We start from the raw sequence: 17,386 nt of genomic DNA, 5'->3' as shown, positions 1-17,386 counted from the left end.
TTCAAATAGATAAAATGTGTATTTTGAATATTAGATTCTGTTATGAATTGAGATATGGGAAATTTTGGTTACCTAAAGCCTGAAAATTATAAATATCAAATGTTAAATTGAAATATTGATGGGAAACTAAAATTTGGGAAAAAATTAATAACAGGACATGGATTGTTTATGAAGATTGAATGTAAAAGTAATTAAGATATGTATAAGCTAAACATTTATTGATAAATGTAATAATGATGTTTTTACTGATATAATAAGAACTGTATTAGCTTAAATATGAGACAGTAGATATTAAGGGGAAAAGAGAGGAAATATTTGATGTTGTAACTTGAGATTTGTACTAAAGATTTTATGTTATTGAACTATTGATTAACCCAGCCACCACGTTGCTTTTTAAATACTTAAATGTAAAATTGGAAAATTAATAAAATAGTATTTAAAAGAAAGAAAGATTGGCAGCCTTCTCATGCAGAATTAATTTTAAAGAAATGACTCCTAGCGTTTGTAAATTAGAAGTTGGCATAATTAAAGAACTTTTCAGAATCTAAGCAAATCAAGCTAACACCAGTCATGTGGTTAAGCAGGGGTTTGCTTCTTTTAAAACAGCAGTTTCTGTGGTAGGACTGGGCCTATACTTTGATTTTATCAGGATTTAAGATCAAAGAGTGACTCATAGCTTTTTGATCCCATGGCTGCCCAATTCCTGACTACAAGCGGAGGACCGAAGTTCAGTTCAAAAAACACACCGAAGCAAACTGGGTTAGAATTCAGACATTTAACCTTCATGGCAAAATATAGGGGGAGGTCTAGGATTCAGAAATGGAAAATCTGAAGCTGTTGCCCTTATTTATTTAGCGTATGGCAATATCCTACATGAACTAGCAATATATATTAACATTTTACCTAGGCTAGTAAAACATAATATGTTTTATTATGTTTATATATTTATTTATATATTATACGTTACATATTTATATATTTTAAAAGATCTATGTTCAAATACCAATATCTAGGCCAGGAGTAGGCAACCTTGGCTCTTTTATGACTCATGGACTTCAACTCCCAGAATTCCTCAGCCACTCATGCTGAGGAGAAAGGGAGAGGTTTCTATGCTGAGCCATGCTGGCTCAGGAATTCTGGGAATTGAAGTCCACGAGTCATAAAAGAGCCAAGGTTGCCTACCCCTGATCTAGGCCAAGGGTGGGAAACGATGGCCCTTTTATGACTTGTGGACTTCAACCCCCAGAATTCCTGAACTAGCATGGCTGGCTCAGGAATTCTGGGAGTTGAAGTCCACAAGTCATAAAAAGACCATTGTTCCCCACCCCTGGTCCAGGCCATCTAACTATTGAAGCACAGCATCATTTATATTAAAAAAAGATCAGATACTGGACCAGTATATGCTACCACTTATAGCCGGTCACGATGTGATCTATAATTTGTTATGAGGCTCCACAGTCACACTGAGGAAAGGATGCTATGCCCCATTTATAAGGAGAATCGCGGCAGACCCCGTGTGAGGTGTGAATAGTAGCTGTTGCCCTGAATCACACCGTCAATGGAGTTGAGTGTTGGCTACTGGCTGATTATGCCTTTTTATAGCTCTTAATCTTTTCCACTTCTCTTCAAGATGTCAATTTCCTGGACCTAACTGCGTGTCCAAAATAGACTTGTCAATCTTCTGTGGATCTTCCTTAAAAGTGATTTTGACACATCCGTGGGCTTGATAACCCAAATGATTTTTGTCATAATCCATTCATTGCCAAAGAGATAGACAGGGCTTTACTTAACCTTCCTCCACACATATACCCAAATTTAGACTGTAATTATAACCAAGATAACCAAGGAGAGAAGCAACCTAGAACTAAGGAGAAATTTCCTAAGAGCAAGAACAATTAATCAGTGGAACGACTTGCCTCCGAAAGTTGTGGGTGCTTCATCACTGGAAGTTTTCAAGAAGAAATTGGACAGCCATTTGTCTGAAATGGTATAGGGTTTCCTGCCTGAGCAGGGGATTGGACTAGATGACCTCCAAGGTCCCTTCCAACTCTGTCATTCTGTTATTCTGAAAGGTTAACGGCTGCTTCAGAGCAAGGCCGAGACAACTGTTTTGAGAAGGAGAAAAATACCAAAAAATATTTGACATTGCTGGGATAGTGATTGATTGCCCACATCTTAAAACAAAGACATGCGCATCAGTAGTGAGGTTTTTACTGCATCTGTAACATGTTTAATAAGGCCAGCGAGACTCAGATGCTAGCAAATCCAAAATACACAGACTACAAATATGTATTCAGGTCAGTGGTAATTTTTGTGCAAAGAGAAGGATTGTTTTTTTTTTCTACCCACAGCCCAGGCCACAGACAATTATCTGTAGATGCATTGGAATTTATTTCATCAGTTGAAAACAACGGAGTGATCTGAAGAAATGGAAAAGGTTGATTCCCATTCAGGGCTTTCATTGTTTTCTATCAAACAGCGATGCCCGTTTGACTTCAGCAGAAAAAAGAGAACCGCAAGCCATATGGCACATGTTTAAATCCTCCTGGCATTTCTCCCTTTAATCATCTGTAATATGTTAATATTTTAAAGCAAATTCCTTCTCAGCTGGGGAAAAAAAAATTCTCAGCAGTCTATTTCTAAGTAAGCCCAGCATCTCTCATTCTCTTCCACCCAGTCCCTAAAATAGGTAGATCTTTTGAAGATCTACCTATTATTATTCTAATAGAATAATAGAGTTGGAAGGGATCTTAGGGGGGTCTTCTAGTCCAATCCCCCTATTTGAGCAGGAGAGCCTGTATCATTTCAGACAAATCTCTTTTTGAAGGCCTTTAGAGATAGAGTACCCACAACTTCTGGAGGCAAGCTATTCCATTGGTTAATTGGTCTCACTGATAGGAAATTTCTCCTTAGTTCCCAGGTTGCTTCTCTTCTTGGTTTGATTGTGGCAGGTCTAAATCAAATAATAAAATAATAATCCATACATATACTTATGGGGTGAAAGTTGGACCATAAGAAAGGCTGAGCGCCAAAGAATGGAGGCCTTTGAACTATGGTGCTGAAGAAGACTCCTGCGAGTCCCCTGGACTGCAAGGCGATCAAACCGGTCAGTCCTAGAGGAGATCAACCCTGACTGCTCTTTAGAAGGCCAGATCCTGAAGTTGAAACTCAAATACTTTGGCCACCTAATGAGAAGAAGGGACACAGTGGAGAAGAGCCTAATGCTGGGAAAGATGGAGGGCAAGAGAAGAAGGGGACGACAGAGAATGAGGTGGCTGGATGGAGTCACTGAAGCAGTAGGAGTGAGCTTAAATGGACTCCAGAAGACGGTAGAGGACAGGAAGGCCTGGAGGAACATTGTCCATGGGGTCGTGATGGGTCAAACACAACTTTGCAACTAACAACAATACTTATGGGCTTCTTCTCCTGATGCACCTGCAACACAGTGGAGGGCTATGTGGGGATATACTGATTGGAAAAGATTCTGATGTTGGGAAAGATTGGAGGCAAAAGGAGAAGGGCATGGCAGAGGAGGTGATGGTTAGATAGTGTGATTGATGCATTGAACATGAATTTGGGCAACCTCCAGTTGACCGTGGAGGACAGGAAGTGCCTGTTGTGCTGTGGTCCATGGGGTCACAAAGAGTCGGATATGACTTAGCAACGGAATAACAACAACGATGTGAGGATATATTTGTTCCCTTTACATTATTTCAAGAAACAAAATATACAAAATACACAATTCAGTATTGCATTTCTGGTTCAGTTACTCAGTCATTCCCGAATCTTTATGACCTGATAGATATCATTTTGCAAAATGTGTTGCACTGATGATGTTACCTAGTTGGGTAATGAAGCGTCTGCAAGAAAACCACCAAGCTCATAGACCACCAAGGACCTCACAGCAAAAAGTGCCTATCCACAAGTACGTCTTTAAAATTCTTATATGCACCAGCTTAGATCATTAGTGATTATATCGATAAAGGAGAATATTAGTGGCCCAGGGTAGAAACGAGGGGTCCTTGGTGCTCTCTGAGCTTGGTTGTTTCCTTGCAGAGGTTTCACTACACAAACTAGGTAACATCATCAGTGCATCAAGGGCTCCATCGTTCAGTCCTTAACTATAAATATTCATTTCTATAGATCAGTGATGGCAAACCTTTTAGAGACCGAGTGCCCAAACTGCAACCCAAAACACACTTATGCATCGTTGAGTGCCGGGTGGGCGTGGCCCATTGGGTGGGCATGGCCCATTGGGTGGGTGTGGCCCATTGGGTGGGCGTGGCTGTGGTGGTAACGGCAGATTGGGTGGGACTAAAAAGTTCAATCAATCAATTCCAACTTTGCAAGATCTTTTTTTCACCCCCGCGAGAAGTTGAAATTGACTGATTGATTGAACCTTTTTTTATTTTGTACACAGCGGCGGCCTAAAGCGAAAAGGTTTTATAAAACCCAGCTGAAGGCCTAGGACTGGGGCAATGGCATGCGTGCCCACAGAGAGGGCTCTGAGTGCTGCCTCTGGCACCTGTGCCATAAGTTCGCCACCACTGCTATAGATCAACAGATGCCTTGCATTCTTATTATTAAATATTTTTGCTTTAAAAAAAAATAAAGTAACAATGATAAACCAATTGTGATAAGTAACTGAATCAATCCAGAATTTGTATAGGGAACATGGTGCACATGAGCCAGTCATCCACAACTTGTTTTTGCAAAACCAGGGTTTCAGTCTTATCAGAGAAAAGCTCCATTGGTTGTGAAACAATCGCTGGTCCTTCCAAACCGCTTGGAAAGCAACGCTTCGTTGAATGCTTCTTTCTATAGCAGATTCCTCTCTTCTTTTTCAGGCTATTGTGGTGACCGACGGAGAAAGAATTTTAGGCTTGGGCGATCTAGGAAGCTACGGGATGGGCATTCCAGTAGGAAAACTCGCACTCTATACCGCTTGCGGCGGCGTTCACCCACAGCAGTGCCTCCCTGTTCTTCTGGATGTTGGCACTGACAATGAGGTGAGATGGCTTGCTTATTTTCTCTTAGATCTCTTTTACGAGCTGAAAAGTATGGATCAGAGCTGCCTGAATTATATCTGTCTACGGAGATTCTCAATCATCCAGGTCATCGATCGTCCCAAAGGTGCTTTTCAAAAGGCAACTGGACTTTCTTGTGAAGTGGTACATAAGTCTAAGTGCTATTGGGTGGGGAGGGAGGGAGGGAGGGAGGGAGGGAGGGAGGAAGGAAGGAAGGAAGGAAGGAAGGAAGGAAGGAAGGAAGGAAGGAAGGAAGGAAGGAAGGAAGGAAGTGTCAATACCACTTTACAATGCCTTGGTAAGGCCACACTTGGAATACTGCATCCAGTTTTGGTCACCGCGATGTAAAAAAGATGTTGAGACTCTAGAAAGAGTACAGAGAAGAGCAACAAAGATGATTATGGGACTGGAGGCTAAAACATATAAGAAACGGCTGCTGGAATTGGGTATGTCTGGTTTAATGAAGAGAAGGACGAGGGGGGACATGATAGCAGTGTTCCAGTATCTCAGGGGCTGCCACAAAGAAGAGGGTGTCAAGCTATTTTCCAAGGTGCCTGAAGGCAGGACAAGAAGCAACGGATGGAAGCTAATCAAGGAGAGAAGCAACCTAGAACTAAGGAGAAACTTCCTGACAGTTAGAACAATTTACCAGTGGAACAACCTGCCTCCAGAAGCGGTGAATGCTCCAACCCTGGAAGTTTTTAAGAAGAGACTGGACAGCCATTTGTCTGAAATGGTATAGGGTTTCCTGCCTGAGCAAGGGGTTGGACTAGATGACCTCCAAGGTCCCTTCCAACTTTACTATTATTATTATTATTAAGGAAGGAAAGAGCCATGGTGGCACAGTGGTTAGAATGCAATACTACAGGCTACTTCTGCTGACTGCTGGCTGCCAGCAATTTGGCAGTTCAGTTCTCACTAGCTCAAAGTTGACTTAGCCTTCCATCCTTCTAAGGCAGACATGTCACACTTGCGACGTTACGTGACGTCACACAACGTATCAGAGCTTTTTCCCCATTGCTGGCAATGGGGTGGGCACGGTTTCCCGGTGACGTGCGGCAGTTTGACACCCCTGTTCTAAGGTCAGTAAAATGAGGACCCAGATTGTTGGGGGCAACAGGCTGACTCTATAAACCGCTTAGAGAGTGGCTGTAAAGCCCTGTGAAGCGGTATCTAAGTCTAAGTCAGTGGTTCTCAACCTGTGGGTCGGGACCCCATTTGGGGTCGATCGACCATTTCATGGGGGTCGCCAAGCAAGGCTGTCCGCCATTTTTTTGTCCGCCATTTTTTTTGTCTGCCATTTTTTCCCCCTTTTCTGTCTGCCATTTTTCCCCCCTTTTCTTACCTCCCTTGGGCTGGGCCAGCTGGTGGTCGGCCTGCTCCGTCTCTGCCGCTTGCCAGCTACGCCTCGGCCAGCGCAGGGGGCGGACCCACGCATGTGCGGCACTCCCGGGCAGGGAAAGTCCTCGACTTTCGACCAGTTGGGTAGTCCTCGACTTACGATCAGGTTAGTCCTCGACTTACGACCGGTTTAGTCCTCGACTTACGATCGGTTTAGTCCTCGACTTACGACCGGTTGGGGTCGCGACATTAAAAAGGTTGAGAACCACTGGTCTAAGTGCTATTGCTATTGCTAACGACTAGATGACTGCAAAGAATATAAATCCTTCGATTCCCCACCATGCAATCAGATCTGAAGAAGCTTCTTGGATGAGAAATACAACGTTTTCAAGGGGGAAAAAAATCCCAAGAAAGTCCAGTTGCCTTTTGAAAAGCAGCTTTGGGCCAGCCTGACTATATCATTAGACTGCATGTACCTTAAAATATGTTAGATGGTGTCAACAGTATGTTTGTTTGAAAGCTAATCTCTAGATTAGAACTCTATCTTGAGCATGCTGGGCTTTGGTTTCACTTAGGGATGATTGCCCAAAAACATGTCAGAACTGAATAATAGCCTCCTTAGTATTTGCAGGGAATGCTAAATGTAGCACAGACACAGCAAAGCCTGGTGACCTAGTCTGAACTTGAAAAGCATTATGGAGAAGCCTAAATTGACCATCATGGGTGGTAACGGTCAGTGTCTTTGATCCTAAGGAAAAGATCAGTGTTTATTACTCCTAAGGAAAAGAAGAACTAAGGGGTGACATGGTAGCAGTGTTCTAATATCTTAGAGGTTGCCACAAAGAGGAAGGGGTCAACCTATTCTCCAAAGCGCCTGAAGGCAGGACAAGAAACAATGGATGGAAACTAACTGAAGAGAGAAGCAACCTAGAACTAAGGAGAAATTTCCTGACAGTGAGAAAAATTAATCTGTGGAATGGCTTGCTTTCAGAAGTTGTAGGTGCTCCATCACTGGAGGCTTTTAAAAGAAGAGATTGGACAGCCATTTGGAATAGTATAGGTCAGAGGTAGACAACCTTGGCTCTTTTATGACTCGTGGACTTCAACTCCCAGAATTCTGGGAGTTGAAGTCCACGAATCATAAAAGAGCCAAGGTTGCCTACCCCTGGTATAGGTTCTCCTGCTTGAGCATGCGTTGGACTAGAAGAATTGAAATTGTCTAAAGCATTTCAACAAGGGGACTGGAGGCTAAAAGATATAAGGAACGGTTGCTGGAATTGGGTATGTCTAGTTTAATGAAAAGAAGGACTAGGGGTGACATGATAGCAGTATTCCAATAACTCAGGGGCTGCCACAAAGAAGAGGGAGTCAAGCTATTCTCCAAAGCACCTGAGGGCAAGACAAGAAGCAACGGATGGAAACTAGTCAAGGAGAGAAGCAACCTGGAACGGAGGAGAAACTTCCTGACAGAACAATTAACCAGTGGAACAACCTGCCTCCAGAAGCGGTGAATGCTCCGACACTGGAAGTTTTTAAGAAGAAACTGGACAGCCATTTGTCCGAAATGGTGTAGGGTTTCCTGCCTGAGCAGGGGGTTGGACTCAATGACCTCCAAGGTCCCTTCCAACTTTATTATTGTTGTTGTTGTTATCATTATCATTATCATTATCATTATCATTATCATTATCATTATCATTATCATTATCATTATCATTATTATTATTATTATTATTATTATTATTATTAAGTCGAGTGATCGCAGATCAGTAATAAACACCCTCCCATTCGCCTGGCTGAAAATTGCAATAGTTACTTGCTGCAGCCAACGGGGCCATCTCAATTTTTCTGCACGAGGGATTGTGATGAAAACTTTCCAGTCGATCAGATAGATTTTGACTTTTCCTCCACTAGTCAGAAGGAAATGCACACATCCCTCTGCGTGACCAGAGGAGATCACATTTCGGCAAATAAAGAATTCAAGCCTAATTAATTTCAGTGTTTTGTCAGTTTGCGCACACCCTAATGTTTGCGATGATATGAGAGGATTGCATCGGTTAGCAGTTTTCTGGCCTTCAGCTGCAAAAGGATGCAATCCAACAGCTGAAGTCCATGCCAGAAGGGACATCTGTAACTTCTCCCCCCCCCCTTTGTTTTTGGCCAGCAAATATCTCGTGCTATTGGATGTGATCAAGTTAGCTAACAAAATGCTTTTCATTAAAATAAAGCACTTTTTTAAAAAAACTTTGGCGACTTACTGGTTAAAACAATAGGGTGCCAAAGCAAAGGTTGAGCCTTGTGACTTATGCAAAATAAAGTAATTGCAATCTTACTTGGAGCCACAATCCCATTTTTATTACTACTCTATCAAGCCTTTTCTCCTGAGATCTCGCAATAGCCTATACGGTCTCACCACCCTCTAGTAAGAAAAAATTAGAAACAGCATCAGCTGGAACATCTCTCAGAATGTCAAGACTGAATATAGATTTAAATTTAATTTTCTGTACTGTATGGAGGCCGCAGGGCGGGTCGGCTGGTTCTTCCTTCCTGATCTTGCCCCGGCCCTCCCATATGGGGGACCCAGCAGGGTGGGGAACAGGCAGAAGAGCTGTGGGGAGCCAGCAAGATGGGAGATAGGCCCACGTGTGTGGGACCCAGCGGGGCAGGAAGCAGAGTACAAAGTACCTCAGGAGTGCGGAAGGCCCTGGAAAGACTGGGACAGGCCACATGGAAGCAGGGGAGAAGCTGAAGTGTAGCCCTGGGTCTGTGCCTGGCCTCTGAGGGCCTCCCCCACTCCCTGAGGTTATCTTCCTCTGCTTAACAATCCATGCAGTCACTTAATAATAAGATGACCAACTTTTTTACAATGAGAAGGGGGACACAAATAAATTGAAGAAAAAAAAGTGAGTCTAATGCGTGCGTGTGTGCCGTGTCGTGTTTCGGTAAGAAGTAAACAAAGCCACTTGCGTGCGGCACACTCTCGTGCGCGGTGCACTCTCTCAAAACAATTCTCCTGCGCGGAGCGCATGCGTCTCATAATTGTGTCTCGCCGCACTGTACCGAGCCTTGACGAATCGTCATGTCAAATACAAATACGTCACATCACACGCAACAGATTGGATCGGCATCGATTGAATACGGAGATTTACAGATTAGTCTTCAAATATCGAAAAGGAAGACATGTAGGAGGACACTTTTCGACAGAGGACAGAACTTACAAAAGAAGGACTGTCCTCCCTAAAGGAGGACGATTGGTCACCTTATTAACAACTGCAATGGAAGAGCAGGGTTTACAGTTGTTAAGCAAGGTGATATCAGATGCAAGCAACCAGGTCCACTTGTATAAGGGCTCAAGCTAAATACTTTATTATATTATATTATATATTATTATATTCTCCCCAGACTGCTTGCCTTCTCTTGAGAACAAACAGATAAAAGTCCCATGGAACTTTGAGAAAGTCAGCCCTAAGTCTCTTGTGGCTGCGCAATGACTGAAGGCTAATTCCTCACTTGATCCCTCCTCCTTGCTTGGCCAGCAGTTTCCCAACATGTGATCACAGGGGCGTTTTGCTTAACGACCACCACAACTTAATAACCATAATGGACAGGTTCGAGGACTACCTGTAGAGTAAAATAGACTGGCATAGGGTACTGCAAATTACAAAGGATAGATCCTGAGGTCCATCTGCTTAATGCCAGCATCCTCCTTCCCAGGGCTGAACTAAACTTCAACCAAGTAAATCCCAAGGCAATAATGATGCCGCATTTGTGTCCTATGGTTGTCACTCCTTAGAGGAATGATGTCTCAGGTCTTAAACATTTAAGGCATCCATTCTGCCTTAACCCAACACCTCCCCAAGTATTAAAAAGGGTCTAATTTTAAGATTCCTTTGAATTTTAGATAAAAAAGGAGAGTGAAAAAAATTAATCTTCCCTGCTTGAGAGGATTCTGCAAGCCACTAATTCATTGTGATAGGCCCCGCTCATTCCATGATTGCTGATTGTCCGTTCCTCACATCATCTATAATGACTCACAGCTCTTCCTCCATTAATCCGCCATAAATTTGGAAAATCCTCTGTTTCGCCTAATGGTTAAGGCACCAAGCTAGAAAGCAAGAGGCTGTGAGTTCAAGTCCCGCCTTAGGTATGTAAGCCAGCTGGGTGATCCTGGGCCAGTCTCTCTCTCTCTTTCTCTCTCAGCCCAACCCGCCTCACAGCGTTGTTGTAGGGAAAATAGGAGGAGGAAAGTGTGTTGGATATGTTAGACGCCTTGAGTTATTTGTGAAAATAATAAAGGTGGGATATGAATGAATAAATGAAAGAATGAAGCAACGGATGGAACCTAATCAAGGAGAGAAGCAACCTAGAACTAAAGAAAAATTTCCAGACAGTTAGAGCAATTAATCAGTGGAACAACTTGCTTCCAGAAGTTGTGAATGCTTCAACACTGGAAGTTTTAAAGAAGAGATTGGACAACCGTTTGTCTGAAATGGTATAGGGTTTCCTGCCAGAGCAGTGGGTTGGACTAGAAGACCTTCAAGGTCCCTTCCAACTCTGCTATTGTGTTCTGTTATTCAGAAAGAAAGAAAAGGAAGGAAGGAAGGAATCAATCTAGGGTTTGTGGTCTTCCCATCTGCAGCAGCAAATTCTATAAGGTAATGCTGTGTTGCATGAATGACTACTTTTTTTCTGAAAGTATTATTGGCTAGTTCATGATATTTAGTCTTAGGAGATAGTTCTCCTTAGTGCATCCATTTCTATCTTTGTGCTCCGCAGATGTGTAGGATTTCAGCTCCCCCAAGTCACAGGCAGCCAAAAGTATGGGAGCTCCACAACATCTGGAGGACACCAAGTTGAAGGAGGTTGCTCCATCCAAGTTCTCCACACCAGATTTTATTTCCTTAGTCTCTACCTCAGTGGTCTTCAAACTTGGCCCTTTTATGACTTGTGGACTTCAACTCCCAGAATTCCTCAGCCAGGAATTCTGGGAGTTGAAGTCCACAAGTCACAAAAGGGCCAAGTTTGAAGACCCCTGTTCTATCTGATAGATCTGATCTGTTTCTACATGAAATTCACAAGTTAACATTTCAATAGATCCTGTGAAAGCCAGTAAACTCAGGACACCTTCCAGTTCACCCTTCAACAGATTAAAAAAAAAGATTCCAGCTGAACAAGAAGAAGTTCCATTTTTCCAACAATCAATGAAAATAAATCAGTATATTTTTGTCCCTGTTTTGATCATCAGAAAGCAGAAAGCCATGTACTTGTAAGAATCAAAGGCCACTTTCCCAAAGCACAAGATGAAACAGTGAATCACCGTAATTGACAAGGTCAAATTGTTTTCTTAATTGCTTTTTCTCATTTTTCTGTGAAATGTTTAAAGACAGTGGGCGATGTTCAGGTTATTGTGAAGAAGTGGCTGAGGGAAGAAAAGTCCAATTTAAATGGAGAACTCAAAGCTTTTAAAGTCAGTAAGTGCAGGAAAGCAGAGCCAGAAATGCATCATTTGTTAACAACTGAAAAATCCTCACAAGATTGCACATAAAGAGGGAATGGAGGCTATCTATAAAAAAACACTCCCCACAGTATATAACAGGGCCTTGTCAGTGTTCTACTTAGAACAGGGGTAGGCAACCTTGGCTCTTTTATGACTTGTGGACTTCAACTCCCAGAATTCCTGAGCCAGCATGGGGGAATTATGGACCCTTCATGACTTGTGCAACTCCCAGAATTCCTCAGCCAGCATGGCTCAGCTTGGAAACCTCTCCCTTTCCCCTCAGCATGGCTGGCTCAGGAATTCTGGGAGTTGAAGTCCATGAGTCATAAAAGGGCCAAGTTTGAAGACCCCTGCCCTAAAGAATAGTTATTGAGAGTATCAAATGCTGCTGAAAATAAGAACCATCTCTCTCCTACCAGTTTTTATTTATTTATTTATTATTATTATTATTATTATTATTATTATTATTATTATTATTATTATTATTATTATTATTATTATTATTATTATTATTATTATTATTATTATTATTATTTTCAAGCTATTGTTTTGTTGGTCATCATCATGCGACAAGGCTGCGGAAAATTTATTTCTTTAAATATATATATAAATATATTTTGTTTTATGATAAAAAATAAAATACAGAACAGAAAACCAATCAACAACCCTCCCCCCCCCAAAAAAAAATATCCAGCACTAACAACAGCAAAAAAGAAAAAAAAAGATTGGTGTACAAAAAAGGTGCGGGGGAAAGTGACCCAAGTTGATACTTAATACTTGGGACTGCGGAAAATTTATTGACTTCCTGTAAGAAAAATATTGGGTTGATTGTGGTTGTGAGGCTACATCCCCTTGATCAGTGTGAGGGATAAAATATGTGGGTTTTCTCAAGTTGTGCAATCTGGGCCTTGTCTTCAGTGGACATCACTATGTTATAGTAGAGAAGAACTTTGACTTTCAATCCAGGGAATCCCCTTTTAGGCTTTCTGTGGAGAAACACAGCTGTGCCTGGAAAACAACGAACAAAATGATGTGAAATGTCAGCGAAAAAGCACTGTGGGAACAATGTTGTCACTTGGAAAAATGTTTTCGCGTCCCCCTGTTTTCGGTGTGGCTGAATCAGCCGATTGATTGAGACGCAAATCGCTTTCCTCTTAGTCATCCAGGCTGCTTAATTGTCTCCCTGGTCTTTACATCTGCTTCTGTTTCCAGTATGTGGTCCAGAATCCTGTTTCCCACCGAGCTAAACTAGAACTTCCTATGAATCATTAGCTAATGACCGGAGTTATGGCTCTGTTGGAAAAATAATATTTCAGTCGAAAGTATGATCTATGTGTCTGTGTGTACATAGGTTGTGATTACAAGACAAGGCCTGAACCCTTCCATTTGTGCCATGGTCAGTGGTGGGATTCAGATATGGGAACAACCGGTTCTCTCTGTGGATGCCACTTCCGGAAATCCATTCTGGGCTTGGACAATGAAAAATTAGCTACTGGTTCTGCCGAAGTAGTGTGAACTGGCTGAATCCCACTACTGACCGTGGTGTCTGGAGCATGGGTGTGTGTGTGTCAGTCAACAAAGGCAAAATGGTGGACATGACTTCAGAATCCACTTTGAAGTTACAACTGAAAAAATGGACTTATGACTGTTTTTCACACTTATGACCATGGCAGCATTTCACACTTATGACCTTGGCTCTTTTATGAGTCGTGGACTTCAACTCCCAGAATTCCTGAGCCAGCCATGCTGAGGGGAAAGGGAGAGGTTTCCATGCTGGCTCAAGAATTCTGGGAGTTGAAGTCCACGACTCATAAAAGAGCCAAGGTTGCCTACCCCTGACCATGGTCATGTAATCAAAATTCGGACGCTTGGCAACTGGTTCATATTTATGACAGTTGCTGAGTCCTGTGATCACCTTTTACGACCTTCTGACAAGCAAAGATTCATTTTAACTAGCCTAGCTTAACAGCTGCAGTGGTTCACTTAACAGCTCTGGCAAGTAAGGTCATAAAATGCGGCAACACTCATTTAACAACTGTCTTGATGAGCAACTGAAATTTGAGGCTCAGTTGTGGTTGTAAGTTGAGGACTACCTGTAACAGAAACTGAGCTTGGATCGAAGCATTTCTTTTAAGCAGACATTCTTCAGATTTTTATCCTGATGCTAATTAAAATCTGTTGGGTCCTTGGTACTCCTTAAGCTTGGTGGTTTTCTTGTAGACATTTCATTACCCTACTAGGTAACATCATCAGGGCATTGATGATGTTGGGTAATGAAACGTCTGCAAGAAAACCATCAAGTTCAGAGAGAAGCAAAATCTCACAGTTCAACACTGAATTACAAATATTCTCTTCTATTGGGTCCTTGGTATTCACTGAAGGTAGTTTTCTTGTAGACATTTCAGTACCCAACTAGGTAACATCATCAGGGCACATCCCTCCACATGGTCAAAGGTATTTAATAAATTGCTAATTGCCTGCTCTTATTATTCCAGGCAGGAGAGCAAGGGAGAGGCATGAAGTTCATGGAAGGATATTATTTCCACAGGTTCATTATTATACTGAAATCTGAACTGAGGGTTAATATTACTCTGTAACCGAGGTACACATTTGCCTTGCTTATGAGGAAGCTCTTTTATTTACACAGAAGCCAGAAGGACTATACACACGCGCGGTGACCATATTTTCTCTGAAAAAGATAAAAGGACCAACATCAAAAAGGAACAAATCTGAAAGAGATTAAATAAGGATTAAGCGTTTAATTGACTTATGTTTATAACTTTGCTTTACCAAGCAAGATTCAAGAGCAAAAATTTTTACAGATACAGAAATGTATCTTCTAATAAACATATCTAAAATCAAACAGTACATTTTTACAAAGACAATTTCATTTTCGTATTTTTCACAGGAACGGGAAAGACTGTGCAGTAAGTGGTACCATTTGTACAGTAAAAGTCAAATAAGGGCCAAGGTGGAAAATAAATACATCTAAAGGACAGCTTTATGAATAGAATAGAATAGAATAGAATAGAATAGAATAGAATAGAATAGAATAGAATAGAATAGAATAGAGCTGGAAGGGACCTTAAAGGTCTTCTAGTCCAGCCCCCTGCTTAAGCAGGAGAACCTATACCATCTCAGACAGGTGACTGTCTAATCTCTTCTTAAAAATCTCCAGTGATGGAGCGCCCATGATTTCTGGTGGCAAGCTGTTCCACTGGTTGATTGTCCCCACTGTCAGGAAGTTTCTCCTTAATTCCAGATTGCTTCTCTCTTTGTTCAGTTTCCAACCATTGTTTCTTGTCTTGCCCTCTGGTGCTTTGGGAAATAATGTAACCCCCTCGTCTTTTCTAGTCCTTCTTTAGTATGGCTGTGCAGGACTTCAGATTTTCTAAGTCTAAGAAGTGCTTTAAACATTAATGTTTTCGGTGTGCACTACTTTAAAGCTCATCTCTGTCCAGATGTTGACACTTCAGCACTAAGTTTGCAAGAATATTATTCTGAAACTACATCCCTTGTCTTTGAATATCATTTCTGCTTATGAATACAGGTAATCCTCAACTTACAACAATTCATTTAGTGACCATTCAAAGTTACAACAGCCCTGAAAACTGTGACTTACAGCCGTTTTTCCAAAGTTACGACCTTTGCAGCGTCCCCATGGTCAGGGGATCAAAATTCAGAGGCTTGGCAACTGGTTCATATTTATGACCGTTGCTGTGTCCCGGGGTCACATGATCCCCTTTGGCGACCTTCCGACATGCAAAGTTCATAGGAAAATCGGATTCACTTAACAACCGGGTTCCTCACTTATCAACTGCAGTGATTTGCTTAACAACTGTGGCAAAGAAAGTCTTAAAACAGGGCAAAACTCACTTAACAAAATCTCTCACTGAACAGCAGACATTTGGGGTTCAGTTGTGGTCGTAGGTCAAGGACTACCTAGCTGGGGAATTCTGGGAGTTGAAGTCCATCCGTCTTAAGTTGCCAAGTTTGAAAAAAGCGACCCACTGCAATTGCCCTATGTTCCCAGGAAGACACATCTGCTTTAAAGATGCTTCAAAAGACAGCTCCTTTAAACAGCACAGCCCTGTAGTCAGACAAACAGAATAATAGAGTTGGAAGGGACCTTGGAGGTCTTCTAGTCCAACCCCCTGCTCAGGCAGAAAACCCTATTCCGTTTATTCCCAGGAAAAGACAGAGGTTTTATGAGCCAGGTTCCTGTTCCCACATACTTGAGGTCACCAAACCCACCTCACACAGCCTTATTCTTTGGGGCTAAGTGCCTGAAATGAAGATAATCATTAATTTTCTTGCTAACGCCAGCAGGAGAAAATACCCCATGGTGCAAGCAGACTTTGTTTTCTCTTCCTCTATTTTAGGCGCTCCTGAACGATCCGCTCTACATTGGCCTCAAGCACAAACGAGTTCGTGGGAAAGAGTACGACGACTTGCTGGATGAGTTTATGCAAGCAGTTGCAAACAAGTGAGTAGGCTTCTCCTCACTTCTCCATTAGCTGCTTTATCGTGAGAGATTGGATTGAGACATGTAAACAAGCCAGCTTTCAGCGCAGATTGAAGCAGAGGAAAATCGTAGCCACAGATGCCCCCGTGGGTGGTCTGGGAAATGACCCTTTGGATATAGACCCTCTTAAGTCATGTTTATTTATGTGGTAGAGAAGGAGCAATTTCCTATCCGTAGCACAGGATGTGAAAAAGGCAGCCCGCATGGGTTCCTGACATTAAGGCCAGCCCCAGTGAACAGTACTTTTTGTTAAAATAGTCGCTCACAGTTAAGGTGTATGGGAATGATCTTGGGAAATGGGGGAAAAGTCACAACAATCATGTAACTGGTAGAAGAATAATTTGGAGTTGCAACCCGAACCAGGGTTGCGCAAGAATAAATAAAAATGAGATGCAGACAGCTGTGAGGAAAGAAGAAATATTTATTATTAAAAGCAAAACAATAGCAATAGCACTTAGACTTATATATTGCTTCATAGTGCTTTACAGCCCACTCTAAGCGATTTACAGAGTCAGCCTATTTGCCCCCAACAACCTGGGTCGTCATTGTATCAGCCTCAGAAAGGTGGAAGACTAAATCAATCTTGAGCTGGTCAGGATCGAACTGCTGGGAGTCGGCAGAGTTAACCTGCAATACTGCATTCTAACCACTGAGCCACCAGGGCTTTGGTATTTGTCTTTAGGGGCAGCTGCAGAGAAATGGGGTACAGCGACACAGTTGTATAGAGGACCTTGTCTTAGAAAGTGTCTACGTGCTGATTCTAGGGCAGGGATAGGCAACCTTGGCTCTTTTATGACTCGTGGACGTCAACTCCCAGAATTCCTGAGCCAGCATGGCTCAGCTTGGAAACCTCTCCCTTTCCCCTCAGCATGGCTGGCTCAGGAATTCTGGGAGTTGAAGTCCACGAGTCATAAAAGAGCCAAGGTTGCCTACCCCTGTTCTAGGGTGCCACTTGAGGGGTGTGTGTGTGTGTGTGTGTGTGTGTGTCGGTAGGTAAGT

The 17,386-nt window shown here is 42.3% G+C and overlaps 1 protein-coding gene across 2 annotated transcripts in view; it reads left to right on the top strand.

Annotated features, from left to right (window-relative positions):
- The window catches only part of ME3 (malic enzyme 3), a 104,153-nt gene that overhangs the window by 54,889 nt on the left and 31,878 nt on the right, over nt 1–17,386 (top strand). For both annotated transcript variants that reach the window (XM_015823923.1, XM_029285667.1), the window contains exons 5-6: nt 4,848–5,009; nt 16,245–16,348. In XM_015823923.1, the coding sequence (XP_015679409.1) occupies nt 4,848–5,009; nt 16,245–16,348 (266 nt within the window). The remainder of the gene's footprint in view (nt 1–4,847; nt 5,010–16,244; nt 16,349–17,386) is intronic.

The sequence above is a fragment of the Protobothrops mucrosquamatus genome, unplaced genomic scaffold, assembly GCF_001527695.2.
Source record: "Protobothrops mucrosquamatus isolate PMUCROS unplaced genomic scaffold, P.Mucros_1.0 scaffold2049, whole genome shotgun sequence".
In the NCBI taxonomy this organism is placed as follows: Eukaryota; Metazoa; Chordata; class Lepidosauria; order Squamata; family Viperidae; genus Protobothrops; species Protobothrops mucrosquamatus.
The sequence above is the reverse complement of the archived record's forward strand: the minus strand, read 5'-3'. Positions and strand labels throughout refer to the sequence as shown.